The sequence below is a fragment of the Vanellus vanellus genome (assembly GCF_965231255.1).
Source record: "Vanellus vanellus genome assembly, chromosome: 1".
NCBI lineage: Eukaryota > Metazoa > Chordata > Aves > Charadriiformes > Charadriidae > Vanellus > Vanellus vanellus.
In genome coordinates, this window is record NC_138905.1 from 218,082,003 (window position 1) to 218,094,338 (window position 12,336).

Below are 12,336 nucleotides of genomic sequence, written 5' to 3' on the forward strand. Positions count from 1 at the left end.
GTAGAAGCTCCTCCTTGACCAGGTGCAGCTTTATGTAAAGCATTATCTAAGAAACTCATCTGCTGCATTTCTCATGATTTAATCAATTAAATAATACTGCACTGATCTTTGCTTCTGGCCTGTATCAGTGTGTGGGTTCTCTGACAGGCTTCGATGCCACATAACCCATACCTGGCTCTCCCTTCAGCCCTCGTCAGGCAGGGTTCAGGCTGTTCGCCTTATAAACTCCGCAAGGGAACGGTTAAACCCAATCCCCAAAAGGCCTTTACCCTTTCCACACGAAATCTGAAATAATTTACCTCACAACACGCCGCCGGGCAAAACTTTCCCTTCAATACAACGCAGCCCGGCCCCGACGCTCGGCTGTCGTTGACAGCGAGTGCCCGCGGCTGTGGCGCGAAGCGTATCAGGGCTTCCTACCATGCCGAAATCTTTAAAAAAAACACCAAAACCCGATGGATAGGAGTTTTGAAGGGCAGTAACCGCCCGAGGACCAGCGGCAGTGCCCTCAGAGCAGCCGGCGGGCAGATACGTGCAGTCGGCCGCCCCTCAGGCGAAGGGATGGGGGGACAGGGGACGGGGGGGCGGCCTCCCCTTGTGCCCCGGCTCAACTTTTTCGTCTCTCTGTCTGTGTTTATGTCACTTTTTGTTTATTTTATTTCTTTTTGTGTTTGTTTCTGTTTTTTTTTTTTTTTTTTTTTACCCCCCCCCCCCCCCCTTCTCTCTCTGTGTCCGTGCGTGTGTGTTTGTGGCCCGCAGGTCCTCCCCTGCCTTGTTCGTCCGCCTCCTCCACCCCCCCCGAGCAGTCCCCCTCCCCTCCCCCTTCGCCGCCGGCCAATGAGGGCCCGGGGCGGTTGCTGGGCAACGGCGCGGCCCAGCCGGCCGCCGGCTCTGACTCTGAGGAAGAGTTTGTCCCTAATTCATTCTTAGTTAAAAGTGGCTCTGGAAACCTCTGTGTCGCCGCCAACGGTGAGTGACTCTCCTCTCTCTCTCTTTCTCTAACTACTTTTCTTGCTCGTCGGACAGCGGGGATGGAGGTTGGCCCCGGGGAAGGGGGAGGTGGTGGGGATGTGCCCTTTGGGTTGGTTTGGGGGATTTATTTTATTTTTTTGTTTGTTTGTTTAAAAAATAAAAATTAAAAAAGTGGGGAGGGGGGTGAAAGCTGGGAGGGGTGGGGGGTAATCACCCCCTAAAGGTTGAAAAACACCTCATAAAAGTTGAAAAGTGCAGCACGGGAAAGGGTCCTGCGCATGGCTGGGTGGCTGTGGTGAGGGACGAGCGCCGGGGCAGAGCTCAGAAACTTCACCTGGGTTGAAGGTGGGAGCCCCCTCCCTTTTTTTTGGGGGGGGTGGGGTGGGGAAGGATTTGGGGTTTGTTTGGGGCTTTTATTTTTTCCCTCCTGGGTGAAAAGCTCACCCAAGAACCCCCCTTCTCTGTGAGGTGCTGGCGGGGCACAGGGCTGAGGGGAGGGCGACCAGGTGGGCTCCTGCCACCGTGGGCCCTACGCAGCTGAGAGCAGCCCGGAGGCTCCCGCCGCTGTCAGGAACCTGTCACCCAAGGGGAGTGTGGATGGAAAAGGGAGTGCTGAAACCCAAGAGTTTCCTTGTGAGTTGTGACAGTGGCATCAGCGCCATGTGCTCAGCCTCAGAGGCCAAAGGAAGGGTGTCTGCGTCCGCATCTGCCTCAGAGTTGCTGAGGGATGCCCTCAGGGGTAAGTATTTAAGGCCCAAGCACAACCCCGTGCTTCTGGGATGCTCTGAGACTTCCCAATCGGGAGGTGAGGGGCACAACCCCGTGCTTCTGGGATGCTCTGAGACTTCCCAATCGGGAGGTGAGGGTGCTCTGGACTATGCTGCTTAAACAAATTTCAAGAAGAGGAATGAGGTTCACAGCTCTCTGCTGCAAAGACAATGAGTCGTAAACAGAGAGGTAACGCTCATTGGCAAAGAAATGTGAAGTTTCATCAAGGGTAGTGTAACCTGACGAAGTGCAGATTACAGCAGTGGAATAGCAGTGGCCACTCAGGCCGCTGCCATCCGGCTTGAGTGATAATCGCTCACAGGTCTGATTTATGATGAAGGAGAAGGCATTCAAAGATATCTTGAAAGAGAGAAAAAGGTGAGAGAGAGGTTTACTGCAGCTGGCAACAGCTTAACTCCATTTATGTTAAGGTTCTAAGAAGGTTTCCTAGTATGCTGTTATCTCCAAGTAAGGAGAGAAAGTTTGACATTTAATTTGTCCCCCCCTCCACCACCATCCCTTTCCCAGCTTCCCTCCTCTTTTCTTTTGTTGCATTTGTTATGGTAAAAACAAACTTTCCCTTCAGGGTTTTTCAAAGGAGAAGGTTATCTCCTCTGAATTGTCATCCTAAAGAGAGTAGGGGGAAATACAGTGTTGTATTCATTCAGGAAACTGCTTAAAATTCATATCCTCTGTTCTGCCTCCCCCCTCCCCTCCCACCCTGTAACACACATACACACATCTGAGTCCTTGCAGTCGCAGTACATTGAAATCTGAAATCATGTAGATGACCCTCTTGTTGGAAATAAAGGCAAACTTGCACTCCACCTCAGGTTTTCAGCATCATAATGTATTTACTTTCTCTTTGTTCATTTAGAGAATATATATGCACACATACATGCATACCCTGCAGGTAAAAAGAGGGAAGAAAGGGAAAGCAAGTGAGATTAAAGACCTTAATCTCTTCTTTTACTAATTAGCTGAACAACAGAAAAAGCATTGTTCAGAGTCCACAGTGGGTTGACGACATTATTGTATTATTGATGTTCTGGTGAGTTAGTTAGACTTCAGGCTTTTCAGCTGCCTGGTTATTTATCCTCTTTTTTTCCTCAGTGCTTTTTGCATCGGCTTGTAGACATACTACATTCCCTGAGGCCTTCTTTGTGTGTAGGATTCAGCAGGTTGGTAATAAATATGTCCCACACAAAGACAGGGCATCTGGGGTCTCATTTGCGTGCTTATTCTAGTTGTTCAATAATCAGAAGTGCAGGTAATGCCAGCACACTGGTGACCTGTTAGGATCAGATCAGTGTCACTCTGCTATCAGGAGGAAAACAAAGGTGACTTATTATGCCACCTACCAACCCATAATCTGAGTGTTCACACGAATAAGAAGCACAGACCATACAAGCCCATCATGTCTAAAACCCAGAGACTCTTCTGACCTCTGTAAATAGATTTAATTGCTTTAGTTCCTTAATGTTCTGTTTCTATGAGGCTTAGTCAGCTTAAACTTTAAATGACAAAGGCAGGTCTTTATGTTCCTTAAATGGTGAAAATTAGTAAAAGCTTATTTTGGTTAGGACTAAGTTTAATACAGTTAGAGCACTCATTCTCAGAGAATAGTAGCTGTCTCAACAGCAGGACAGCCTGAGAATGCTGTCCAAAGGATTTGTGTTGCACTTTTTAATTGATTGTGGCTAGGTTTTCTTTCCACAGCTGTGTAAACTCAGCCTTAGAGAAGTCCATCCAAAGTAAGTAACACCCAGGGAGCAGCACTGCTGTTACAAATCCCCATGTAAATTGCAAATATAATGCACATGGAACTTAAGAAACATGCTACTTTTTGAAGATACAGTAGGCTATTCTTTATCTAAGTTCCTTTCATTCCAGAAAGGTAATAATGCCCATAATATTATTTCTACACTTCCAGGAAAATGTCCAACTGAACTTTCAAGTGAAGTCTGGAACAAACTAATAAGTGTATAAATATGCAGGCGTCTTTTAGGGCTTTTAATTTTGTATTGTATGTATTAGAAGCAATTGTTTGCCTTTTTTACTTATAAGGTAAAAGTAATTTAGAACATTAAAAAAAACCAATTTTTATTGTACCTCTACTATCAGCAGGTCCTTCATTTTAAGGAAGAAAAGACTCTTCAGACTTGGACTTTTTCGCCTTTTTTTTAATATATGTTAAATCCAGAAGACTTTTTACTTTACCTAAAATTACCCAAAATCACGAGGATGTGAATGTCTCCATTTCATAAAATCACGGAATGGTCTGGGTTGGAAGGGACCTTTAAAGATCATCTATTCCAACCCCCCTGCCGTAGGCAGGGATGCCTCCCACCAGCCCGGGTTGCTCCAAGCCCCATCCAACCTGGCCTTGAGCACCTCCAGGGACAGGGCAGCCACAGCTTCTCTGGGCAACCTGGGCTAGTGTCTCGCCACTCTCACAGTAAATAATTTCTTCCTTAAACCAAATCTAAATCTATCCTCTTTTAGTTTAGAAATGTTACCCCTTGTGCTGTCACTACAGGTCCTGGTAAAAAGTCTCTCTCCATCTTCCTTATAAGCCCGCTTAAAGTATTGCAAGGCTACACAGAGCCTTCTCTTCTCTAGGCTAAACAACCCTGACTCTCTCAAACATCTCAGATGTTTCCTTTCAGAAACCTTAACATTTCCTTGTTGGAGAGTTTCAGCATTATTTGAAAATTAGGCTGCCTTGGAGTATCTTGGTGGACATTCAAAAACATTAATTAGTTCTTCGGGTTTCTTATCAGTGGGTATATGTATATATGGCAGTGTGTAGGAATATCTGAATCTGAGTGATGAGAAACCACAACTGTCTGAAGGCATCCAATCGTTAATCTGATTGTTTTAATAAACTAACCAACACTGTATTGGATCAGAACGTTGGTCCAAGTAGTCTGTGACAGTGGTATGGGAGGAGAAGCACGAGCCAGTGGGGTTGTAGGAAGGATGCTGACTGGTGGGGTCGAGCACCAGCCAAGGAGAGGGATGGAGAGGTTGGTGATTGGCTCAGAGGCAGCATCCCTCTTCCATTTAACCAGTAAATAACATGAAAAATAAAAAAAAAAAAAAAAAATCAAGTGCCTTTAGGGAATGGTGTTTAGGAAGAGCACGTCAGCCTGACCATTGCTGTCCACTTCCCTCAGCATCTGCAGCTGTGGCACTGGGAACGTTAGCAGGTACATCTCTGCTTAGCACAGCTGTGAGGTAGGGAAATGGCTGTTATCCCCCAAGGAGCTGACGTGCAGAGTGACAAAGAACAGATTTTGAAAAATCTGTGGAAAGCTGACATCTAAATTCCTTGGAGAACACTGACTGTGTTGCCTCATAGTCAAAGCCAAAGTGCGTGACTTCTTCCAGCTCTTTCATCAGTGAGCAAGCGTTCAACGTGAAGTGTGCTTTTGTCATTTTGTGGGGTCTGGTGTGTTTCTCTGAGTTGCTCTTATGAGGCTGACCAGAAGGCTGGATGTAGACATTTGAAACAACCTCTGCAGATGAGAGACACAAAATTCAAAATCGCCTCTCATTTTGGGCATTTTAATATTCTCAAACACAATTTCAGAGACCAGGGCAGGGATTTTATTTAATTCTAGCAGAAGTAAGGAGATACCAGAAAGTTGTAAGAATATCTAAAACTGACTCTCAGGTCCTAGAAATTACTTTACTTCAGTGACACCGGAGGTAACATCTACTGAAGTCTCTGTAGGAAGGAACTAATACAGTTTGGAGTTTTATCATCCACTTCTGAATATGTGTATCCCAATTTCTTTGTCTTCTCCCACAAATACATCCCTATTCCAAAAACTTCTGTTGCTTCCCACTGATTGAACCAATTCTGTTCCTTTACTACCACTAAGGGCATTTATTCATAAAAAAAGCAGCAGTGGAGGAGGGTCACACTGCCAGTCACCCAAAGTGACATTGCTGCTGGAGAGAGAGAGACGGGAGGTAGGCAATGTGTTATTAGACTTTGAATTCCAAGAGGAGTGTTCAGTGTTGTGTGAAGCATGGACAATGCAGCCCTCACCTCAGGCATAGATTGCGTTGTCAGTGGATGGGAGGAGGGAAACCCATGTTGAGTACGTACATAAATATTCCAGGCTCAGATCCTCGGAGATGAGTGTGACTTACGTAGGATCCTTGATTTCAGTGGAAAATAGGCCAAGTCAGGACCAGTTTGATCCCAGAAGTCAAAAAAAACCACAACGTGCTGCTTCTCCTTAGTAAGATTTGAATGAATGAGCCACTTGGCCAAGAAAATCAGTGGTCAGGGATTTAATGCAGATTTGTGTACTGCCTTTGCCACTTTGTTTAGGGTGCTGGACAATTTGAAGCAGTAGGTTTTCCCAAGATTTTCTCATTTCTAACTGAACTGGACCTGTCTAGGCCTCCTGATTTGTAACCTAAAAATTGTGTCCTATTTTCTGTTTAGGATTTTTTTTTATCTTTAATGATCAGCCTTGAGCTGTTGAAGACAATTACCACTTCTAATTTCCCTTTCCTATTCTTCAGAAAGATCTTTCCACCTTTTTATTAAATGGTTTGGCCCAGATTTATGAAGATAAATCATTCACAAAAAGGCTGACAAGGACTACTAGAGTCTTATTTGTGTTCTGTCAAATAGTTTAATTTGATATAAATTGTGGATTGCTGGTAATTGACAGTGAGTAACCAACCAGATCATCTCCCACTACAGCTGCTATGGCTGGATTCCTTCAGTATCTAAAAGTAAGTTATCTTCCAGAAACACAGGGCACTTTCTACTGAAAGTTTTTCATCTGTCTATGTATGTGCTTAGTGTTTATTTCTTTAGTATCCTTGATGTGTTTGGTGCTGCATAGTCTGCTACACAGACACTGCTGTTTTCAGACTTACTCCACAGCCCAGTGTGACTAACCAAAAGGCTGAACTTCGCATCAGCCTGCTTTGCATCAGGCGTCACTCCTCTGATCTTCAGGTCCAACTTCAGACACGAGTTGTCCTGTAGGAGTCCTGCTCAAGCACAGGGTTAGGTGTTTACAGCACTGGGATGGAAGAGACAGTCACAGAGAAATCAAACTGCAGCAGGGAGCCCAAAAGACACAGAATATTAAAGCATTTCAAAGAAAGAATGGTATCATGTAAGGCTTCTTAGAAGTGGAGAATTTTCAGGGATCTGACTGAGGAGAGCAAAAGAACCTTTGATAATATAATCTGAATAATTGATATTTTGCTCATCTAATAATTAATAATAAATCCCAATTAAATTCAATTTTCTTTTATGTAAGGATTTTTTTTTCCTTTCCAAAAAGGCTTGTGGATGGAGGGTCTGTTCTCTTGCTGTGTTTTGTCCTTGCACAGTGCTTTCTGTTGCTTCTTTCTTTACTACTTGAGTAAGTGTGTTAAGTAAGAATACCAATTAATCTCTGCATCCTTTATCAGAGATTCACAGAGTCCATTAGCAGTCAGTTACTCATAAAGGTAATTCAGAATTGCAGAAGGGAAACTGAGAAATAGGAAGGTATAGCCAATCATTTTCCAAATGTCTTTTAAAAAATTAAAAATATGCTTTGGATTATTGTATTCCCTATTAAAACTTTTTTAATGCTACCACCCTCCCCCCCAACATTTCAGAAGTTCAGGAATAAACATCAGAAGGAGAGGAAAGGTTTAAAAAGGTGCTTAGATTAGCAGTAGTTTTAAAATATCCTGTAATAAAAGAACATTTTTTTAGAACAGTGTCAACTGAAAAAAAAAAAAAAGGTGGGAGGAGGGGTGCTTGCAAAAAAGTCTTTCAAAAACCAGTTTTCCACGATTTTCCACTGAATTTATCCTCTAATTTGAGAACATATTTAGAGTTTAGCCTGAGACACCGTGATCTAAATGTCTTCCTTTTAATTTTAGACAGAATACTAAATAAGAGACATACTAATCATAAGCTTTCAATTTAGTTAGCGGCATTTCAGGCTATCAGGGTCTGAATCATGCTGAGGAGATTCCCCTTTTTCCACTCATTGTGGAAAGAGCTGTGGCTACTATGGGTTCATAAGAGACTGAGAAGTTAGGAGCCTGAATATGGTCATTTTGGCTTGATTTGCACAGTTATCTACTTGAAATCACTGAAACCATCCAAAAAATGGCTGGCATATTTGAAAATTTGTCCTCAAATCATTCCTCCAAATTCATCTCTGTTGTAAAGATGACAACAAGGTTCAGGTTTTAAATTCCCAAGCATCAGCCATTGCCTCTTAGACCCTGGAAGATCAAGTAAAAAGTTGTAAACTGGCAGATGTGAGGAAGATCAGATCATGAATTATTCCTGCTCCTATTCACTGAGCGGTGGAGCCGTCCTGTTGAGTTTTTGTTCCTCTGGTTTCACTCTTCCTACCAGGAGGAAAGATCAGAAAGATTTCAGTGTGCAAGCTGCAGATCTTTCAGAGTACATGAAGCTCTGGAAGTACCCACTTACCTTGCTGTCACTTCAGCTCTTGCCCCATGAATTCACTTTGCATCCTGAGAGTATTTGTTTAACCTGGCAGTTGTTTGGCTTCAGGATGAGCCAAAGGTGAGAAGCAAATCATTTGCCATAGGACTAGATTCTTATCGCTAATATCGGTGGGAGGCATTTGGATTAGATTCCTAGCATAACGAGGGTCAAATCCTGACCCAGCTAAAATCCTTTTGGCTCAAACAGGGGGAGGTTTGGTCAGGAGTGGATAATATGAATACACACAAGCCAGGGTTGTGGGGTTTTGGTTGGTTGGTTTTTTTTTTTCAAAGAATAAATATCCCAAAGAGAACAAAGCAAAGTTATGATTGTCACATTCAGTGAAGGGCAGCAATGAAATGAGTCACCTTTCCAGGCCAGTAGGGAACACACTGAATCAGTTAAAGCAGATTTATAGCTTTTTAGCTGTGATAAAACCGTATCAGTGTGTATATGAATTTACATAGGAGTAGGGTTTTTTTTTCTTTCTTTTAATGCAAGCCACATTGGAAAGTGTGCACAAAGGAGCCCCACTCTGAGGAAAGACAACTGGAACAAATTATATGCATTCAGACTTGTTAAACTGAATTGGCAGCAGAAATATTCCTGGTAACCTGAGCATTACAGCAGCATTGGTATAGTTAAGGTTATGTCAGCATTTCCATTAGAAACCCCTACTTTCAGAGGTTTATATCTGCAGTAAAAATTCACTGTGGGTTGAAACTTGACAAGCTGTGCAAGGTCTCATCTGAGATGGATGTTTTTTACCTTTTTCTTTACAAAATTGGGGAGAAAAATCTGTTTGAAGAGTCAAGCTACAAAAGCACAAACAAAAATAGCAGCATTCTGGCTTTGATCCTTTTCTATGTTAAAAAAAACTGTTTCTTTCTTTATAGTGTAACTATCAAATGTGCAACAAAATCTTGCTCTGAAGAAGGAATTAATCATTACACTATTAAAGGAAATGAAACATTAATTTATGGCCCATTAGATGCTTTTTCACTGCAGGACTGCCAGTGTTTTGGTCTACCTCAGGTTATACTGAGAGATTTGTGACTAACACGAAACAAAGCCCCCAAAGGAACAGATTCTGTGTGGAAAAAAATGCTCCTGGGCAGCTTTAGAGGAACAAAACATTGAAGGCAGAGTTGTCCAGAGATTGGAGAGAGTACTAGGAATTCAGCCTTCTGGTTTCTGCCACAGGCTTCTCAGCTACAAACCTTAACCTTGGTTTTCTCCATTGTAAATGGAAGATATAGCAAGCCCTTGGCTTCAGTATCCTTCCAAACTGTTTCCTCATCTGTATGATATTACTGGAGCTAGCCGTGGTGTACACTACAGCAAACAAGTAGGGACACAAAGGGGCCAAAAAGGGACCCATGGTTCCATGCTTGCAGACATCAGCCTTCAGAGAGTAAGCTAATCTTTTTTTTTTCCAAATCTTTTCGGATTTGTGGGTGCACAGCATAGAACTTGTTATTTTGGGGTAGGTATCATCTCTCACCTGATGCTTGTATGGCATCATAGGACGTGTGCCATGAGGATGTTGTAGCAGGTAGTGTGTGCTCTAAGTTTCTGCAGGGTTATGTGTCTTCTACACTTTGAAAAGTCATAGCTGATGTTCATCAGAACTTTTTCCATTCACCAGATAAAAGCCAGTGTGGAAGTGCAAAGTATTATAAAATACAGAAAGGAAGTCTGATGTTCATGTACTCGTGGCTGCATTGTGTTATTACTGTGAAATGGATCTCTCAGTTGGGAATGATCTCAAACTTTGGGAAGGCTTGTTCCATTAGCTGTTTTCAAGCCACATGTCTCCATTTTAGAATGAGGACCTGGGGGCTTTGAACTTTATTTATAAGCTGAAATTTGCTGGCCACTGTGAAGCAGTGATTAATTTGTAAGGGGGAAGATGCCAGAAGTCTCACTCTGACCTGTGTGTTCAAACTAAACATCCAATAACTGCATAGCCTCAGAAGATGTCTCCCCCCACTTCCTCCTCCATGGTTTCCGTGCTTTGCATTATTCACTGTGTTTATTGTAACACACTATTAATCTCAACCACAGCTTTCAAACCATCATGTGACCCCCAACAAATTCTTCAACTAGAGCAGTGATAGATTTAGGTATTTTGGGTGGAAGCTTTGAGGTTCTGAGTAGAAGGGAAAAGATTGGGTTAAAATGATTGAGGCGGTAACTCAGAGAACAAAGTGTCTTCCGTGGATACAGCGCAAGTTTTCTGAAAAATTATATTTGGAACATGACATGAGGGGATAGTACAGCTTCTTGCTGTGTGTGTGTGAACCACGGTGTATCCTTTGAAGTTACTTCCCCTGTGTACCTGGGTGCAAAGCAGTAGGGTTGTTTTGTTCAAGAGAGGGCAATCCTTAACCGCGTGTCTAACAGCAGGACCAAGCCCTTAGTGCCCATGCTTGGTAGTTAAAGCTGATGTGATAGACAGTTATGGCACAGAAGAAGCCTTTGATCTTGGAGGGATTTATATGAAAGACTGTCACAGTTCCTAAGAGTCAATTGGGTTAAGCCTTTGAGGACTACAAGCTCTAGTATACGCATCCCACTAAGAATTAATTTTTCTGGCAGTTTGGAAAATACCAGGATGTGAAGGGTTAAAAGTTTTGTTTGTTTTTAATTCTCACCATGTGAATTGAGACAAAACCCCCAAATACAGATGGAATAGCCCTAGTGTTTTAAATGCGTGATTGGCATTAGCTCGAAATCTATGACCACAAGGTCAGTATTTGGTAATAAGTAATGCTTGGAAACAGGAGTCAGAAGACTGGTGACTGGTGACAGTTTGTGACCTTGGCCAAGTGACATAAATGCGGCTGCCTGACTCTGCCATGAATTAGATGGGGGATGATAATTGTTGTTTGATTCTTGCAGGCTTTGGAGATTTTGAGATTCTTGAGTGAAAATGAAAAATACTGTTGTGCTCCCACTCCATTCTGCTGATACATCCACAGCATTGCAGGGCTTTACTGCTGGCTTTTAACACGTGCTCACATCTCTGTAGGTAAGGGATGGTGATGCCGCAAAGTTTAGGCACCCATTTCGCAAGATGTCTTTCTTCAAAGTCTGCCCTGAGTTTTAACAGGGAAGATTTAATAGATCTTTTTTCTCTTTCTGTGTAATAATTAGGCCTATTAATGGAAGCCTACTTAATTAAAGCCTTTTCCATATAAAGCAGATAACATGTAGCAAAAAGTCAAAATGGTTCAAATCCTAAGATTGTATGACAGAAGCTGATAAAATTCAGACATATAGTCCGTCACATTTCTGCTTACAAGAGGTCAGCTGATGTTGACATGTCAAAGTAGCACGGAAATGTACAACCATTCACTAAAGGCAACGATGATGGGGCCAAAGACCAATGACTCCATGTTACTTGAAGTACTGAAGCCCAGATCTGCCCCCTTTACTCATCAACTGTCTCAAACAGCAAGTAGTCTGGTAAGAGTGGTCAAAATGAGAAGGCTGGACTGGCCCTCATTAATCGCCTCCTAATTATTCCCAACTTTTCACTTCTTAGGACACCAGCATTACTCAGAAATTAACCCCACAAAATATAGGAAGGATGTTTAAACGGGATGCCTTTTCAGAGTAGCCTAAACATTACTATTGTCACTTCTTGTCTTTCTTATCTGTCATAATTCAAGATGCCTTGACAGGGCAGTAAATTACCAGCAATTTTTAACTGTTGTCTTAAAACATATTGCACATTTCTCGGTGGTCTGGTCCTTTTTCCATTATTTTAAATTTCTGTAGGTTTTCAGGGCATTTCTAGCTGTCCCGCCAATTTAGTCTCTTAATCTCACTGTGTTTCATTTCCTTTCTGTCCAAATAAGACCTGTATTGTGGAGACAAAAATCTGCCTCAGAATTATTGAGGTCAAGCAGGTTATAATTTCAGCATTTTGGACACCTCAGGATAATAGGCGTTCGATAAGTACAACATGCTGCAAATAGGGAAAAGCATTCTGAAACCGTAAGTGGCCATATTTCTTTTCAGCATTTGGGAGGAAGGGGTGTCATGGTGGCGAGGCCAGTAATATGAGAGTCTGTGTCATCATATGCACT

The 12,336-nt window shown here is 42.6% G+C and overlaps 1 protein-coding gene across 3 annotated transcripts in view; it reads left to right on the forward strand.

Moving 5' to 3' along the window:
• Positions 1-12,336, forward strand: part of TENM4 (teneurin transmembrane protein 4) — a gene marked incomplete at both ends in the record, with an annotated part of 373,229 nt that overhangs the window by 89,372 nt on the left and 271,521 nt on the right. For 2 of the 3 annotated variants that reach the window (XM_082491556.1, XM_082491557.1), the window contains one exon: positions 760-969. The exons of the other annotated variant lie outside the window; for it this stretch is intronic. In XM_082491556.1, coding sequence (XP_082347682.1) covers positions 760-969 — 210 coding nt within the window. The remainder of the gene's footprint in view (positions 1-759; positions 970-12,336) is intronic. 3 annotated transcript variants of the gene reach the window in all.